The sequence below is a fragment of the Amblyomma maculatum genome, chromosome 6 (genome assembly GCF_055883805.1).
Source record: "Amblyomma maculatum isolate TAMU_Amacu chromosome 6, ASM5588380v1, whole genome shotgun sequence".
Lineage (NCBI taxonomy): Eukaryota > Metazoa > Arthropoda > Arachnida > Ixodida > Ixodidae > Amblyomma > Amblyomma maculatum.
This window is the reverse complement of record NC_139349.1, coordinates 78,053,386-78,072,327: the sequence shown is the minus strand read 5'-3', so window position 1 is coordinate 78,072,327 and position 18,942 is coordinate 78,053,386. Positions and strand designations below refer to the sequence as shown.

At 42.2% G+C, this 18,942-nt stretch overlaps 2 protein-coding genes across 2 annotated transcripts; one reads left to right on the top strand and one right to left on the bottom strand.

The window, feature by feature from the left end:
- Positions 1-51: 51 nt before the first annotated feature.
- On the bottom strand, positions 52-14,712 carry Hus1-like (Hus1-like checkpoint clamp component). Its single transcript, XM_084606991.1, has 8 exons — positions 14,518-14,712; positions 14,287-14,414; positions 14,008-14,184; positions 13,803-13,910; positions 13,115-13,189; positions 12,488-12,587; positions 10,044-10,151; positions 52-821 (listed from the first exon to the last, which is right to left on the bottom strand). The coding sequence occupies exons 1-8, from the start codon at positions 14,567-14,569 to the stop codon at positions 736-738; spliced, it is 834 nt and encodes a 277-aa protein (XP_084463117.1). The 5' UTR covers positions 14,570-14,712; the 3' UTR covers positions 52-735.
- Positions 14,713-15,378: 666 nt separating this feature from the next.
- On the top strand, positions 15,379-18,882 carry LOC146186067 (thioredoxin domain-containing protein). The gene is made up of 8 exons (XM_084606990.1): positions 15,379-15,791; positions 15,873-16,067; positions 16,157-16,295; positions 16,365-16,427; positions 16,497-16,592; positions 16,681-16,806; positions 16,893-16,929; positions 18,717-18,882. Exons 1-8 carry the CDS (start codon positions 15,659-15,661, stop codon positions 18,825-18,827), a joined length of 900 nt encoding a protein of 299 aa, XP_084463116.1. The 5' UTR covers positions 15,379-15,658; the 3' UTR covers positions 18,828-18,882.
- The last annotated feature ends 60 nt before the right edge of the window (positions 18,883-18,942 follow it).

The following is an 18,942-nucleotide window of genomic DNA, read 5'->3' as shown; positions in this document are numbered from 1 at the left end:
TGGAGTTACGCGAGAGCTATCTGCATGGCTACGCTTAGGTTCTGCTTGAAAGTAAAGACCTCGCTTTTGCACATAATAGTTTACTCTATGGTTTCAGCTTTATTTATGCCATAGGGGCACTTGTGACCCCTAAAGTGCGATGAGGCAAAAGCCTCTATCACGCGGTGGTCCGAAGCCCTCCACTACAGCACCTGTGGCCTAGAGATAATGTGAATGTAAGGGTTTTGGCAGACTGATTGCGATATCACCCTCGCATATGAAAGGAGAGCACCGAGTTGGCAGCTCCTGCCAAACGTAATGTCGGAAAGCCTTATGTCCAGTTAATGCTCGGCCATGTCAGCTGCCAGCTACCACCTCCCACGACTACTACTCCTCCTCTCTTTGAACAGGCACGCCGAAATGGCAAGACTGTGGCCAATGTAGCTCTCGCTACAAAAATTAATTCCAGAAGTGGTAGGCATGCTGCTACGACCTAATACCATGCTGTAACTAGTGCTTCAGAAAAAAACCTTAGTCATTCTGCTTGTAGCTTTCCACTACTCTAAAGGTGCTGTCAGTAGTGTTCTATTTTTCATGAAATTGTGGATTAACAACCTAATACCATGCCGAGGCATTCTGTCCTGTAACAACTTGTTTGGCCACCATAGATACACAATAAGAGGAAACGAGAAAAAACCTCGCATGACTACATTACTTTATAAACTTAAAACAGGCAGTAGGACATCCTTGTTTTGCTTAGTTGTACACGCATGGCAACAAATACTGTAAGGAGCCATAGTCATGGTTGAAGGTGATGTGGCACAACTTCTTGTGAACAATTTCTGAAAGAAGAACAATAACAATATACAGACAACAGCTCTAAATAATATGGCAAAATTTATGTGTAACCATCACGACTAACTATATTGGAGCACTGGAAGACGACTACCTTGATCGCCCAATAAGAATTAATGCCTCTACTGCTGCAACTGCCAGGTGATCTCCGAGAAATGCTAGTAAATTATTAGTTATGGTTATCTTTATGCTCTATGCTTGCTTTGGACCGAAACACAAACCTAAATACAGTATCCACCTTTCGTTTTTTCCTCTCTGTGGTGAAATTTAATGCTAAAAAGATTGCACAAAGCAATTAATCCCGCAAAAGCATGTCACAGCCAAGGAGCCCACAGAAATACAAACACCACAGGCTGCGAGCTGAGAGTAGCCTACTCTCTTCTAGTTGCCTGCACGATACACAAAATACATTCTGTATAAATGTCAGTAGTTTTACGGTTCATTAACTCCTTGGAGCATTAAACTACACCCATCCATCGCCCAAGATTCCAAAATAATAGCCCAGCTCCTTGCATCAGTGGTGTTTTTCCTGTGAACATGCCATAGTCATCAGCACGACACTACATTAAAACAACTATTGTGCTTACAGGGCTACTGTCCACCCTCCGGTCGAAAATATTTTCTTCCCCGAAGACTGAGAGGCTTCGCCCCCAGAACGCAAGGCCGCAAAACGTTTTTTAAGAAGGGAGTAATAATGTGGCTACAGCCACCGCAATAAAACGATTCTGCGTTTTCCTCTTCTAACATTCCTTCTCTGAGGTTTTTCACTCTCCTGCACGGTAGTCTAGCCTCCGCAAGCCAAATTCCCCTTCCTCTTCCGCGTTTTGCGGGAGGTGGGGCGTGGTACTCTGCGTGCGCAAAAACGAAATAAGGGAGTGCGCGCCTCTGCATTGACTCCGGCCGTGGCAAAAGCGAGCGGCAGACACGATTAGTGGTGTACGCTCATCCTTCACCGTCAGTCAGCGAGACGGCTCAATGGAAGTCGTTGCGATTCTGATGTCAGCCTTGTGGCTTGACGGGCCAGCACAGAGAATGGAGAAGCTGGTTTCCCGAAGGTGAGCATGAGAGATCTTTGATTTGTATTTTTGCTGCTTTGGCGGCGCACGTATCGCTGTAGCATTTTGCACAGACTATCTCCGGTACCAGATAGAAGCATTGGGCTCCTTTGCTTAAATATACCCTGGACAGTGACCCTTTAAGGCAAATGGCCCTTCACAGAATAAGATGCTGTGAACAAGTACAGGATTGGTCAAATGGTCTCGGGCCACAACTGCTTCTCGGCAATATATCCCAACACCCAAGACACTAATAAAGCTTTCAAGCCTCTCGAGGTGATGTGTGCCACGAACAAGCGCTACCATGTTGTAAGTGCCACTTTGGTCGAGCTCAAGAGCTGCGAAGCGTAGCACCAGCATAAACTAGATAATCGGTGAGCTGATTCGTTCACCCTGCTCTCCCCTGCAGTGCAAAGAAGTTGCGGAGTCACAAAACTTGCTTCATCCAGCGTATGCAGGGAACCCCAAACAACTAGAGTCAAAAGAACTGCCAGAAACCAGTTAAGCTCATAACAATACCACTTAGAACAATATTGTCCTGTGTCAGCCAGCAGCCTGCCACCAAAGACAGTCGCTGGCTCTTGCTCAAGCTCCGCTCTCTGTTCAAGTGTCGCCCTGCTCTGGTTTCAAGAGCACGGTGTGGACAGCCTGTACCCTCGAAGCGTTCCTGAAGTTGTGACAACTGCTGGTAGGCTGCTGCCTGACAGGAGACAATATATTGGATATAACAATGGACTGACACGGCATCGCCAGCTTCTTGATGATTTCTATGGTAAAATTAACTTGTTATAACAATGCTGTCTAGGAAATCGGTTACAACAATTACATCTGGGCACCAAAAACAAACTTAAACGAGAGATAAAAACACTGAAACACTGTAATCACACCAGCCGAACCATGCACATAATGCAAATGCTTTCCTTTCTGCCATCACTGCTTCCTCAGCTTATCAGATTTTGCGTCAAGAATTTCTTCTGAAAAGCCGGCTCCATTCGCAAGGACAGTGACGTAAAGCCCCCAACCATGTAATAGTAATGGTTACATGTTGAGACTTGAATCCTTGCACGCTGACAATGCACAGGGATGATGATCAAAAAGATGTGCAAAAGACGCCTTACAAATGATATTTGGGACTTTTGCTAAAAGATGCCCACTTGGGCATATGCAGAATTAGGCACCCTAAAAGGAGATGTGAACTAAGTATACCGTGAAACAGTCAAAGATGACCGAGAGAGTTTTCCTACAAGAAAATCAACATTGTAAGCTACTTTCCTGTTATTATATTCTATGAAGTTTGTCATTTCTTTCGTTTGTTTTTGACATAGCCTGGTTATAACAATGATATTTCCTTGGCATTTGAATATTATTAGAAGTGGGTTTGATCGTATACAGAATTGAATGGTGAAAATTTGAGCAGGAAATTGCAATAAAAATATGCGATTTCGTATCGTAACCATGACTCAGCCATTTTTAGTGAAGCGTTCAAAATGGTGCCATGCCATTTCACTCCACATTTAACATCCATCTGCTAGCCAAGTTGGAGGCTAGTCTGCGACAGGGATTCGAAATGCCAGCATATGCACTTCCAATTGTGTGCCATTCATTGTAAGAGTGGGTATCCACCAAAAAGTGAGACATGCTGTGCGTTCCTTTCCTCAGAAACCAAACCAAATAAAGACGTTCAACACTTAACCAAACTCCGTGCCAGTCCCTCAATGCTGACTCTTTGAATGGTTTTTCACCAGGAAAAACCATGACAAACAGTGATTTAACATGTCTCAATCGGTTTAGGCAGAATTAAACCCTGGCTAATTTTTTCTACTGTCTAACAATTACATAACTGTTTTCCTGACTAACCTCAAGTCTTAAGATAAAACAGTCGCTCAGAAAGCTGTATGGCATTCTACAAAACAAACTACGATGTGGCATTCTTGCCTTGCTGAAAACTGAACTTATGTAAGCTAGAAACCAGTACAATGTGTCAGTTGCCAGCTATTTTTGGCAGGGATCCCAGAGGCTAGGTTACATAGCCGTACACTTCCAAATGATGGCAACCAATCCTTCCTGCTGCAGGTGCCACGAGTTTGTGTTAAATAGTGAGAGATTTTAAATTTCAATTTTTCAAACTATAAATGTGCCTTTTGCAGCCAGACAAACACCAGCATGCTAAGAAAGAGCGCAGGTACCAAGTTTACCAAAATCACTACATCAATGTAGCTATTTCGTCTGTGTATACTAACCTTTTACGCATCATTACAAAGATAAAAATATGCAGCCCCGAAAATTTGGTATTTATACTCGTTTGCAGGCTTCAGCTTCATAGGACACCCAATAAAGAGTACACACAATGACTTCTCAATGTTTAAGGGTCCTTGAAAAGGGGTTCGAGTAAGTCTCTATTTAAACACTGGCACTGTGCTGCGTACAAGTCCTCGGGATTAGACCAATAATTTGCAAATATGTTCAAAATTCCATTTCTGTGGCTTATGCCGGCCACCAGCGCTGGCCGCTGATGCAAATTCCTTCCACCCCTGAGCATGTGCATGACGTCACCATGAAGGGGCTCACACATCTGTGACTGCATGCTTCGTGCCTGAATATAACAATTCATCAAGTGAGTGAATTACTACCAAGTTAAATCAAGTTAAACCAAGTGAAACTAAGCTAAAACAAGTTTTAACTCGAGTTTAACAATATAAAAACCCTTCTACTTTTTTCTCGTTCAGCTCGGCGCATAACCTCAGAGGAAAAACATGAAAGCTCCTTTGCATTGCCAATATAGCTGTGCTATATGCGCTAGATTGATAGGTTTTGCAGGAGGAGGATAGGCGACTCAATCTCTATCAAACTCATTGTCTTTTCATAATCTCAGTGGACACCCTTTCAGCGATCTGTAATTTCTGCCAACTATATTGCCGCCGAGTTGACTTCAGTACCATCACGCCTGTGTCTTCTTTTGGTGTGTACGGCCTTGTCACCACTACATGACAATATTATACTACTACAACATGCGCAGAAACTGCTACAGAAATGTGTGCCAATACAACAGCACACTATACACTATTCTGGCCTTGTCCTAATTTTGCTGTCCCTACTTTCACTTGCACATGCCCGCACCCCTTTCGCAGCATAGCGAAAATGCATGTTATGACAACTCTATGGTTTCCTGGGTGAAGTAGACCATGGAGTTTGCGCATGTAAATATTAAAGAATTTCGAAAAGCAAATCTATACAACTATTCAAATGAATCAAACAGGGTAGTACTATATTCAAAATTATTCAAAAGTTGAATACGTAATAAAGTATTCTTCTTCTATGACTGTTCAAAAAACAGGGCCCATCGACACCCGTGCCATTGTATGACAATCAGTAAATGTGGGATGAGCAGTTCAACACAGCTGTGCGGTCCATTCACGTGGCTGTGTTCATATTATTGTGTACACTGATGGCCACAAAGGCTGGACAATGCAGCAGGGCTCAGGAAAATGCGGCAACTGCTGCCTTGATTCTCAATCTCAGAGGCTGTGTCTCAAAAATTTTTTCCTCATCCTCACATGTAGTTGTCACCTGTCTTATTTATTTATTTATTTATTATCAATACCTCAAATGCCCCAGGAATGGGGTATTACATGAGGGATGGGCTGCTATTTCATATGAAAATAGATTCGATGGCTGCCTTGAATTGAGATGGATTGGAGTGGTGCACGAAGTCGACTGGCAGATTGTTCCAGTCCCGAGCAGTTTTTACTAAGAACGAGCGAAGATGAGCTGTAGTCTGCGCTGGTGGAGGGTAGACAACTTTGGTATGACTGGTGCGGTTTGAGAAGCGATGAGCTGGTAATATCACTGAAACATCAAGTGGTGTGTGATGAAATTTATGAAAAAGGCAAAGCCTAAAGATGCAACGTCTCAAATTGAGATTAGTAAGGTGAGCTTTAGATTTAAAAGCAGTTAAGCTGGAGTGATAAGAATAGTCTGAAAAGATAAATCTTGCTGCGCGATTTTGAACCGATTCGAGGATGTTACAAAGGTTAGCTCGATGAGGGTCCCAGATTGAGCATGCATATTCTAGCTTAGATCGAACGAACGTGAGGTAAGTTAGTGCTTTAATCGAGGCAGGGGCGAGGCGCAAATTTCGACAGAGGTAACCAAGAGTGCGATTGGCTTCGTTAGCAATGTTCGTTACATGTGCAGACCAATTAAGTGTGTTAGAAATTGTGATGCCAAGGTATTTGTATGATTGGACAGATGAAATTTCGGAGCCACAGATGACATACCTGGAGGGTTGATAGTGCTGTCGTCGATGGAAAGAGAGTAATGACGTTTTATTAGTGTTTAAAGACATTAACCATTTGTCGCACCAGGCTTCCACGCGTTTAAGGTCATCTTGAAGAATGCGAGAATCGGAACTGTTATGGATGGGACGGTAGATGACGCAATCGTCTGCAAATAGGCGGATGTTAGAAACAATGTTACTAGGCAGATCATTAATGTAGATTAGGAAGAGCAAGGGTCCAAGTACAGTGCCTTGGGGAACGCCGGAGAGGACTGGAGAGCAAGTCGATGAGAGTTTGTTAGCGTACACAAATTGTTTCCGGTTAGTCAGAAAATTACGTATCCAATTCCAATACAAGAGGGTTAATGCGTAATCGTGAAAGTTTAAGTAAAAGTCGCTGATGGGGAACTTTGTCGAATGCTTTTTCAAAATCTAAAAAAAGAGCATCTACAGGTACGTTTAAATCCAGGTTAGAACTTATGTCATTGATGAATAAAGCTAGTTGAGTTTCACATGACAGTCCTTTACGAAAACCATGTTGATTAGGATGAAAAAAGGCTATAGAAATTAGAAATTTTATCATGTGAGAGTAAAGCACATGCTCCATTAGTTTTGAAGAGACGCTTGTTAGTGAAATAGGACGATAACTAGAACATGAAGATGGAGGACCTTTTTTCGGAACTGGAACAACCTTGCCTATTTTCCAGTCTTCTGGCACCACTCCTGATGACAACGATTGCTGAAAAATATGACTCAAAATGACGCTTACAACAGTTTTGGTGTGTTTTTGTACTTTTGAGTTGATGCCATCGACACCTGATGAAGATGTAAGTTTTAGTGAGTCTATAATTTTCGCGATACCGGAAGGATTGAAAATGATATCAGGCATGACTGCGTGATCATAGCTAGGGAGATCTGGTAAAGTGTTGGCGTGTTCTTGCGTAAATACAGATGTGAATGTGTGGTTAAGTTCTTCAGCTATTTTATTGTCAGGGATTGGACGGTTCTGCTTATCGCATAGTTGTAACGATTGCGAGTGTTTGGGGCAAATCGTATTCCAAAACTTTTTAGGGTTATTTTTTATCATTGTTGGCAAGACTGATGAATAAAAAGAGCGTTTAGTTTTGCTAGCAAGTGATTCAAACTCCTTTTCCACTGCGTAATACTTTTGCCATGAACATTGGTTGTTAGTTTTTTTTAGCTGAGCGGAACAGCCTTTTCTTTTTGCTATTAAGATGTTTCAACATGATGTTAAACCATGGTGATGACTGTTTTTCTCTTATAGTAGTAGTTGGTATGTGCGTTAGTATCAACTCATGTATTTTGTTCTTAAAAAGTAACCAGTTAGTTTCTACGGAGCGTTTTGAAAAATCGTGAAGAAGCCAGATGCAAAATTCTTCGAGTGCTGCATTAATTATGGAATAATTCCCCCTGTCGTATAGTGTTATTGTTTTCGTTATTTTAGGCGTATGCGGCAGATGACAATGAAAGGAACTGTGCAAAGTTGAATGGTCACTAAGCCCTAGCAAATATGTGAACAGAGACAGCATATCGGGCTCGGAAGCTAAAACCAGATCGAGTGTATTTGATGATTTGCTACAGCGACGCGTCAGCTCTGTGACTGTTTGCGTTAGTCCAAACGTTAGGCAAGTGTTTATGAAGTCACTTTCGCTGTTGTTTTGTGATAGAACTGAGGCAAGATTTGACCAAGTTATCGCAGGGAAATTGTAGTCTCCGAAAAGCAGGATAGGCGATAGACGGTATGCGCTGGTTACTGATAAAAGGACCTCGTGGAACTCGGCAACGAAAAAAATATCAGCATCAGGAGGGCGACAACAGATGCCAATTACTATAGGTGGATAAGAGGCGTTACTAATAACAAATGTAATTTCTAAGGGGGAGGATGTCCTAAATTCAGTGCACTGAAGGCTGCGGTGGGCGGCTATCAGTACACCACCACCACGTTTATTATTTCGATCACGCCGGAAAATATTGAAATCTGAAGAAAGCGAAAGTACTTCGGAGTCTGCAATTGATGAATTGAGCCACGTTTCGGTAAGAATGACCAGGTTAGATTCTGTTGTGTGAATTATATTACGGAGTGCATCAAGCTTTGGCAAAAGGCTTCGAATATTAGTATATAAAAAATGTCCTGTGGTGGAGCTCTAGTTCATTCGCTTTTGTCAACCACGAGAAAAAGTTATATTTTTACATATATAACCTGATGGTCATAGAGTCATGTTGCAGCCCGTCAGGAGAGATTTTAATGTTGCATCATTGAACAGCTTTAACTCCGTAATTTACACCATGCAAATGCGGCATTGCATTTTTTATAAGACTATTGCTCGTTTTACACGAACATTTGCAAAACTAGCAAATAATAAAACAGATACTCGATTCAGTTCTCTCATTATTCGATTTGGTTTGGTTTTGGTTTATGGGGTTTACCGTCTCAAAGCGATCCAGGCTATGAGAGACGTCGTTGTGGAGGGCTCCGGGAATTTCAACCATGTGAGGTTCTTTAACATGCACTGAGATCACAGAGCACATGTTTTCCGCAGCTAGCTGTCTGCCTCACATCGGAAAGTGGCCGCCGAGGCTGGGATTCGATCCCGCAGCCTTCAGTACAGTAGTCAAACACCCTAACCACTGCGCCACCCTAGCAGGTCTCATTATTCTATCAATATTCAATTCTGCTGCACAGCTACACCATTCTTATTTGATTCAGTTTGGAAAAAAAAGGCTGTTTGCACACCCCTACCAAGAAAGGTACTTTTCAGGTAAACACTCCTTTCTAGGCTATTTTTTCTAACAAACCACAGAAATGTGGACGCAAGGACAAAATAAAATGACAGTGGTTTAGAAGAAGACCCTTTTCTCAAGCACTGCACCTCAGAAAAAGGCGAGCACCAGACCGAGAGAAATGCTGTACTCGGAAAACCAGTGAGTACTCGGCAGCGCTGGGTACTGAATGAAGCCAGCACCTCTCGAACAAAATACGGGGCAGATGCTCTACTACAGGGCCACGCTCTAATATATGCTTACAACATCCCTGCTCTTCCATTATGCTCCTAGCGCAGCAAAGAAAAAAAAGATTACAAAATGTGGCTTTCAAGTGCTCTAATTAACACACACCTGTCATCTAGCCACAGTTCGAAGCAGTGTTCTCCAACTTTATCGACTAAGATTTCCTCAGGGAAAGTGTTTTGAAGTCAGTTAAAATAGTTTACAGGGTTGAACGTCCCAGAGGGACGTTGGCTGAGGAACGCAGCAGCAGCGGAGGGCATTTGAAATTTCAACCACCTGGGTTCTTAAAGTGCACCGACATCTCAGAAAGAGTACATCGGCACCTTACGTTTCTCTGGATCGTGATTGCTAGGGTCAGGATTAAACTCACATCCTTGGGATAACCAGTTAAATGCGCTAACCGGTGAGAGTACCACGCCATGGCTGGAGTCAGTTTTACCATCATAGAGAAAGATCCTTCTTTAAAACAAAGGAAGTACTTCAATACAATGTACTATTAGTGTTATGTAAATCGATTAATCGCTCCGATGAACTTGGTCTCAACAAAGATTACCGAATTACCAAAAGAAAAGAAAGGGAGAAAACAAGAATCTCACTGCAGTGCTACAGTTTGTATCAAATTTGAACTTGTGCTTCAAAATTAACAGGAAAACAGCAGAGCAGATAGCTATTCAATTATGCTTTTCAACAAAAAAACACTATTTTTCAAAGAGTACATATTTTTCGAGAAGATCTCAGTCAAAAGACACACATTTCGGAAATTCTCGGACAGCTCCAAAGTCAATGCAATTTTTCGTACAAGTCTCGTTCCAAAGGCAGACACTGTTCCAAAGAAAGATTGCTGAACTTACTGCATACAACCTGTCTTGGATTTAGTTGCTGCGCCAAAAGAACAGGCACCAATTTGCGCAAATCAATGCGGGCTTCATATACGCCAGCAGAAGGAACAGAGCTGTCACCTGAAACACCAAGGCTGCTCAATTCCACCGCTCAGAATTTGGCATACTAGCGGATTGCCACAATGTTTGCAGTCAAATCCTGCCAACAGACAGGACACAAAAAAAACTGTTCAATGCAATTCTATACCCAGCCACAGCAATCCCACTGAAATGGCCAAGGAGGTGGCGTGGAGGAAGTGGGGGGGGGGGGGGGGGGGGGGTGACATGACATGCTGGAAATGCAGAGGTTGCCTGCACTGGAACACTGAAGTGTTCACACTGTAGAACATTATAGAACAGAGGACAAAATTGCTGCAGATCCCAAACACCCTCTTATACATTTTTTAATGCTTCAACATGCCACTACACATAAAGCCCTTTGTCTACATTTCTTAATCATTAATTTTATTGTATTAGCATCAGAATGCCCATTATTGCAAAAAGCATCTAGCTTAGGCCTATAAAGCTTAGTGGAGAGAGAGGAAAATTCCGCTCACCACATGAGGGGAGAGGGAAAGTTAGAGGAGACAAGTGGCAAGAGGGGAACTGTGATCGCCAATCAAAGTCGAGGGTAGGAACAGTGGAATGGAGTAAGGCATATCTCACTCTGACCGATTGATTGGATCATGCCAACTCGATTTTGCTCTCTTTTATTCTCATTATATCTCAAATAAATGTCTTTGTTACCACCACCACCGCACGGTCTGGTAACATATCCTACTTTTTTCAGGAAAACATGATGCTAATGCATGCCTTATTGCACAAGTCGTACTGACCCTCTGAGAATTTTTTTAAAACTAAAATAATGACGTCTTTTGTTCAAGGTCAAATACAAGCTGGGTTTCTATTTCCATAATTCAGGTTTCCTTCGATATCTGCCAGTGATCTGCTATTAGCGCTCCTTTTGCTGCTAGACAAAATAAAATCACATATCGCTTGTTATTTCCATAAAAAGTCTGTAAATGGCAAGTTGCATACTTTCACTGTTGCCTATATTCTGCTAATCTTGAAAATATTGCATAAGAACGATTTATTTTGGTGAATGCAATCACTGAGAATTTCAAACAAAAATAAGGTTACTTCATCAGCTCCTGGCAAGTAATGAAATTAAAACATTTCACAGTAACTGACAATTCCAAGAAAATCTGAAGTCACAGCAAAAATAGACCAGTTGCAAAACTTACAAGTCAGCTTCCCTGTGCAGCAGAAATTCCTGCACAATCACGACATAGACTTACTTTGGGGTAATATTTGGGTGCAGTGCTGGCACATCATACAAGGGCTTTAGGCACATCGCCTGGCGGGTTGGGTAATTCCCGCACCCTTCGCCCATTCCTCGCAGCATTCCGTGCGTGCGCATTGTCGCCCCACTATTACCCTATCCGGTTAATGTCCCCTATTCTAAATCTTCTTTCCTTACCCCCAGGGTGACAGGGCTCCCACCTTTATTCCTGCGTTAAGATGCCCGAAAACCTGTTCTCTCACAATAGCCTGTGAGATGTGAACTGCATCCAAAGCAGCGTGGACTGAAGTAGATGCATACACTGCACCTATTATCCCTGAGTCAAATTCTGTCGCCATTGTGCATGAATTTCTGCCTCACAGAGAAGCTGACTTGTAGGTTTAGCAACTGGTCTATACTGTGCACACAAAGGGACTTAAAAATATTATCACAAAGTACCACAGAGTCTATTGTAGTCACGGCTATCAGATGACAATAACCGTCGGGCAGAAAATGCTTAGCCCTTTTGCCAATACAAAGTTAGAGGTTATCACCTGCAGCAAGAACTAACGCAACTTATAGCTGAGAGTTTTCTTGGAAAGCACATATTGAACAGTTTCTTAAATAAAATCTATAATGACAGTGTTCAAATTGCTGTGTACAACATACCAAGAATGCACAGTTCCACTTGGGTGCCTACAAAATACTACAAATACAAGTCCACATCCTGTCATCACTGACTCAACCTCACCTAAAGTGGCAGTTCAGACAGTTCAGACAGCAGAGTGTCTTGGTGCAGAGGGTAAAAGATGAAAATCAATCCACCCGACTGTGCCCTAAGCACCAGCTACTTCACTGGAGATTCCCATCATAATAACAGCGAATTCATGTAAACTTCAATATCCCTACAGTTTTCATACTCTACAACACAATGGTTTAGGTAGGCTTAGTTTCACTAAGGCCAGCTTTTTATGAGGCACAGCAATTATTCTTCGTTTTAAAACAGCAACACAGAAGTTTTCGAATGCATAATGCATAAAGCACAAATACTGCCCATTTATAAAATAAAAAAAAAGGAGAGAAGTGGTAACACAACCATTGCTCTGATAATATGCACAGTGTAAATATGACCTACCGGAGACTGGAAACAGCAAACCCTTGAAATGTGTAGTCACAGTGACCATGTCTGTCTGAACAGATGCAGTCATTTCATGGTCACTGGAAATTGTTAAGGTCTGAAATAAAATCCAAGCACTTATACTTACTTCATGCAATGATGAATAGAAAAGAAAGACTTCAATTGCTAGACTTCTTGCTCGCGGCTTCTTACCAATCGCTATGGTTACTTTGACAAAGCATTCTCCTGGGTCCAATAAAGAGCTACAGTTTGGCAGTATATCTGTTTCAATGTTACAATTCCACTGTGAAGCTGTGACAAATTTACATATATGAGCTATTCGTGTAGAGGAGGCATTTTGACTTAGCCCGCATGACAAGCAATGATGGCAGCTACTAGGCTCCACAAAAAGCGATCAATCCCAAATAGAAAATAATTATGCAACTGCAAAGACATAAGTATTCCACACGACACAATGCAGAACATCGCCTTGTACAACAATGATGTACCTGTTAAGTATACAAAGGTAAAACAGACTTATATCTCCAATACCAAGCAAATGACTCAACACTGATAGAAGTCTTTCAATAGCTCCAATACCAAGCAAATGACTAAAAGCTGATAGAAGTCTTTCAGAACTCTCACCGCATATGAGCCGAGGTTCTTCATCTTGTCCACAACATTTTTCATGACCTTTAATGACGGCATGTTGGCAACAATCTGCACACATCAGCAATGCTTTACATGCGCCATATCGCTCAGTGGTTATGACATTCTAGCTAGTACTCCTGAGAACTAAGTGACACATTTGATTGTGGCTAAAAGGGCTGGTTTTTCATGGAAGCAGAAATGTATGGATATTGAGATATCAGCTAGCGCACACTGAAAAAGTCCCGAGTCAGAAATTATTTTTGAGCACTCCACAACGTCTCAATTATAGCATGTAAAAAGCAGTTACCTATTATCAACACAGCAAGACATTGAATAACTGACAAATATCTGGATACCTTTTCAAGCAGTAATAAAAACTGGTGATAGCTATGAATTTTGTTTTTGCCCTCATCCTTCCCCAAATCCTTCCTTCGTAAACTAAGCAATTTTGTCTGTGCATTACAAGTTGGGGTGCACATCTGCATGCAAAAATGACAATTATTAAGCACAGGAAAGTCATGGAAAAGTCCCGTGCAGGTTTGGATTATTGTACAAGGAAACACCAATGCATAAAGCTACATGTGCAAAACTAAGATGCAGACGTTGGACTCCACCAAAAGTGAGCGCGAGAGTGCATGCGTACATGCGCATTAGAACTGTTGTTCTCTGAAGCAGTACTTACATCGCCTTCTTCCACTTCGGGTTGCGCAAAATTATTCCACAACCGTCGTGGTATCACAGATACTGGCACGTCGTGAACGACAGTTCTAGACGTTGAAACTAATGATGGCTGCAAACGTTGCGGATAAAAGACATTCGACATATCTCTTGCAGTGCAGGCAACGAAATTAATGAAAGAATCAAGTGCAGAGAACTGCTTCACTTACCAATTCAATTTCGAAACTTAAGCAAGGAGTTTGTTTTTTTGTCAGCTTGACTTTCAGCGACTTTGCAGCTGCTGCTGACTTCAGTGCTTTTACGATGTGGTCAGCTACAACGTCAAGGTATATTTCATTGAATTCTTCTGAAACACCTTGCATGTTATACTCCTGAAATAAGCTTTCCTGAAACGAGAGCGGCAGCAGTAACATGAGCACTTAAGCGATAAGCATATGACCGCGTCCGAAAGCTAATTGCGAAACAATATATAAGCACGTAGTACTTACCTGCGGTATATCGGCCCAAAGCCACCCGCCGCCGTTCACGGCATCTTCGTTCAGAATGAAGTAGACGTAATCCGTAGTAATACGCATCGTAACGTCTTTAGCCAGTTTAGAAACAGTGTGCACGATTTCTGCAAAATAAATTTTATGCAATGCACGAAACTTCCAATCACGCGCGGTTCAAACGAGTTCGAAGTCAATGATCACAAATGACAAATAATGACAAGAACTTACTTGCGAATTGCTGAATGCAAACAATATCTACTATCCGTCCGCGAAACTTCATATTTCAAAACCAACACTGCCACACTCCTTCAAATACGACTTCAAACGACGCGCACAACGCAGCATTCGCGAAAACTCCGCTCGTGGTCCCAGTGGTAGGGACCCTACCAGTGGTCCGTCCTAGTAGGGTCCCTGGAAATATTGCCCTGGAAATACTTCTAGGGGCTCTAGTCCTAGTGACGTCAAAGGCTACACGGATTGGCTTAACAGGGATGGAGCTGGCTCGAGCGGATACTTTTTCTCCATGCTCAAAACCAAGACCGACTGAAATACAGACCTGCACAGATAGCACTGCTCCAGCGCGCACCTTCTAGTTCATAGCCTTCGCCGCTAGGGAACGAACACTACGGGTAACCTGGCGATACTGTAAACCTGTTAATAAGAAGGGTCTATTAGTTCTGTCATTTTTCTTCGTCGTTATAGTTTATTTATCTGTCCACGCTGTAATGCACAAGCACCTGTTCTGCGCATGTGCAGCGAGTAACTGCAGTGCCGTCGCACAAAGCGGAATCGCGGTATGTCTTCTGGCGACAGAAAAACATTATAAAAATAAACACTGTCCGCTAAAATACAAAAAGGCAAAATTTTAGAAGTATAACTTGGGCAAAGATCTTTTTTTTTTTTAATTTGGGTACAGTTTGTTTATATTAATTTGTGATTTGATGATGATGAAAATGACAGACGAACAGGTCAACCGAGCGCCCTCAACGACGAGAAAGGTAACGAAAGTTGGCGCACGAGGTCCCATAGGACCCTGTTTTTTGTGCAGGTCTGTATTTCAGTCGGTCTTGCTCAAAACAACCGCCACAGAAAAGAGAAAATACGCCCACGCCGCTACACTTTTATCACGGACGTATAGAATGTTCACTATACACGGACGGCTCTGCTCCACACAACGTTGGCTCCACAGCACAACCGTTTTGTAACCTCTTGTTTGGGTGTAAAGGGAAGGGAAAACAATGGGCCTCCCCTAACCACCTGTCATCACCTGCGTCGTGTTGGAAGCGCTGCATGGCACGTTGTTCGTCTCTAAAAAGGAGCCGAGACTGTGGAGGATTGTGGCAAAGCTCCGATCTGTGCTGTATTTACTATGTTCAACGGCGTGATTTTTACGCTGACAGTACTTTTAGTGGCACAGTTTTTGTTGGCTCATTCCGGGGACTCTGACCTGGAAGAATTCCGTACGACGATAGCGAAGCATGACAGGGTGCTCGTAATTTTCAGTGCGTACCATCCTCGTGTAGTTGACAGCGTAAGTACTACCTTGCAGTGTACAAATTAATGGCGCTATAATTCCACTGCAGCTCAAGAATGTTGCACCTGCACGGAATGCGTCGAAGTCGAACAGATTCTGCATGCGAAGCAGCCGGAGTTAAGCGACGATTACGGAATCGGTGTTGTGAAAGTAGTCAACAAACCACGCATTGAGGAACGCTATGGTGTGTCCTCCCGCCCAGCATTGGTATTTTTCCGAAGATCAGTTCCAGCCCTGTTCGAAGGTTTGGTTTGTACCAGCACATGGTTCCGAAATAAGAGGTAGATGCCATTAGCGCGTTTATATACTTTTTTTTTTATTTTTTTTTTCCAGGTCGTTACGACCCAGACAGCATACTGGAATGGGTTGGCCGGAGCTTAGAGCCTTCTGTTAAGGCCCTTGACGACAACTCTTTCGAGCATCTCACGCAAGCTGCGACAGGGGCCACGACAGGAAATTGGCTAGTCGTGTTGTGAGTTGCCTACAACTCCGCCGCGATGACTCACGTTACTCACTGATCACTCCTTCACTTAACTTACAGCCGTACAGATAACTGCGTCAAACAAGACTTGGCAACATGCGTGCTGGAGGGACTGTCATCAAAGTAAGTACAAAACATAGCACTTGTAAATGCAGCACTCATCTTTGTTCAATACTTTTCTTTCTGCATTAGGATTAAAGGGACTACAAATGTTGCCGTAGTTGACATTGACCGTTCTCCAGGCTTGGCAGAAAGGTTTACAATCAAGGAATGTCCCACCATATACTTGTAAGTGTGATGGATGATTGTGACTGTACCTGACACGCTTGAATACATTCACCTGAATATAATTTCATCTCTGCATTTTCATTTCCAGATTCCGACTTGGCAAGATGTACAAGTACAACCTCAAAAAGCTGGAGATCAAGTCATTAAAGAATTTCGCAGACGGCCTGTATAAAAACATGAAGGCTCATCCAGTACCACTGCCTCGGACACCATTGTAAGATCTTTCGTCTTAGATTTTCATGTACTGACCACCTGTTGGCACCTGTGCCCACTTTTTTTTTCTTTTTCTTTTTTTTGCAGTGATAAAATGGTTGAAAAGATTGCACTGTTCTTGAAGGTGAGTCATGGCTAATATTCATATGGAAACTTGCAACAGTGTTGCAAAAGCTTTGCAAGTCTTGAAAGCCCTGCCATCCTGCCAAGCATCAAAGCCATGTGTCACAGGAGTATGTTACCTTGCATAAAGATGCTCAGAGTAGTAATTTAAATTCAAGGTGTATGTTGCTGTCACCAACTGTAGTTGCCCAGCTGTCCTAATGTAAGGGAAAATGTCAGCAGTTATCTTGTTGATAGTGTATCTCATATTTTGGGCACCCTTCAACATTGCTTCTAAAAATACTGCACTTTTTTCTCAGAACTCTCCTTTGTGGCAGAACTGTGTTCAGGTGATGCTAGTGAGTAATTACTCCCTTGATTGAAATCTGTTCTACCTTCTACATGGAATATGTTTTACGGGGAAAGTACCATGGGTGCTTGTAGCCTCATTCAGCGACATGCAAATTGTTACAACTTGGCATCTTTCTACCTTGAATGCTAATGCTCAGCATGTCTAGTCAAAGTGTTAGGGAAAAAAAAAAAACACTAAAAATTTCCCCATTCACAGCTTATAACTTCGTTCCTGCAAGCAAATTGTGAAATAGGAAACAACGAAATGCATGCATTTCAACATTAGCATTAAATTTCCCAAGGCAGCTACAGATAAGTTATTTCAATAAGTTGGTTTCACAAGATAATCATACAATTTCATGTTCAATTCGAAAATTGTGCGCAAATTTACCCCATTTCATAAGCCGTGTGACCACCTCTGTTCCGTACGTCCTAAGGTGCTCGCTGCGCTGGCCTAGGCAGGGCAGAAGTAGTTGTATGGCACTCAAGTCATAAAGTGAAATGCACAGAAAAGTGCGCACTTTTCGAATCTTACATGAAATGGTCAAAACACTTGAGGCTAATGCATGTTTTCAAAATTCTAATACTGCTGTCACACGGGCAGATCGGTAACGATTCTGATTGAAGGTTCAAGCCCGGTCAAGATGGACTGTACTACACGCGCCCACTCGATTCCGATCGACAAAGTAGATCGCTACACGAGAGATGGCGCTGCGTGCTCGATGAAAATTGTGATTTAATTTGTAAAAATACAAGCTTGATTAAAACTATTTTCTGACCACAGTTTCGTTGGACAAGTAGTAGTTGTGTCATCCACTGCGCACGCAGGCTAGCACACGCGAAAACTGGCAAACGTAGTCAAGCCAGCACGTTTGTTTACCGAGTTTGAACATATTGCAGTCTAAATCGCATAAATTTAAATATAAAGTTATTTTAAAATTGTATTCTATAATAAATCTTTTGAGTGACCCTTGCAAACGAGGATGGAAGCAACAGCTCGACCGCTGTCGTGGCGATAGAGCAGGATTATGGGAGATTGTGATTGAATTCGCTGTATAGCAAAGCCGGATCTGCATCGAGCTCGTTTTCAATAGATCTGATCACGATCTGAAGTGCATGTGTGACAGCGGTATAAAAAACTGGTATGGTTCGTAGTAATGGCCGGTTACAAATTCAGTTGCATCCAGGTGCCAATCTGAAATGGTTAACTATTAAAATTTAGTAATTATGATTCACCTGTTTTCTGACGTTCACCAACCATGGCATCATTATGCTGCTAAAGCCAGCTGATTACCTCTGTACCTATCTTTAATTTAGCGACAGGCTTTTCCACAACACCTGGTAGCTACAGTTTGATACGCATAACTTTCATGCAACTGTATATAATGACATAAATCCACAGTTCATTTTGTTTTAAAACACAAGACTTTTGTGACAGAATGTTTTATTCTTTTATAGGAACACAGAAGAACTGTGATGGTGGGATTCGTGGCATTTTTCTCAGTTTTTTACACCATATACAAGGCTCTCTCACTTCGAAAGGCAAGGAAACCATTGAAGAAAGATTGAGATTTAGGCCAGCCCTACATTCTGGTCAAAGGAATAAAATTCTTCTAAATTTTGTCTTCTTTGGTTACAGCACAACCTCTATATCAAGTTGCCCACCCCAAATCTTCAAAAAACA

Bases quoted from the DNA above. Each gene is read 5' to 3' on its own strand.
- Hus1-like (XM_084606991.1), bottom strand. From the start codon at position 14,569: ATGAAGTTTCGCGGACGGATAGTAGATATTGTTTGCATTCAGCAATTC. The intron at 13,911-14,007 runs GTAAGTGAAGCA...CAACGTTTGCAG, and splicing joins TAAGTTTCGAAATTGAATTG to CCATCATTAGTTTCAACGTC. The intron at 10,152-12,487 runs GTAGGTCATATT...TTGGTGTTTCAG, and splicing joins TTTGCTGTTTCCAGTCTCCG to GTGACAGCTCTGTTCCTTCT.
- LOC146186067 (XM_084606990.1), top strand. From the start codon at position 15,659: ATGTTCAACGGCGTGATTTTTACGCTGACAGTACTTTTAGTGGCACAG. The intron at 15,792-15,872 runs GTGCGTACCATC...ATTCCACTGCAG, and splicing joins CAGGGTGCTCGTAATTTTCA to CTCAAGAATGTTGCACCTGC. The intron at 16,068-16,156 runs GTTTGGTTTGTA...TTTTTTTTCCAG, and splicing joins AGTTCCAGCCCTGTTCGAAG to GTCGTTACGACCCAGACAGC.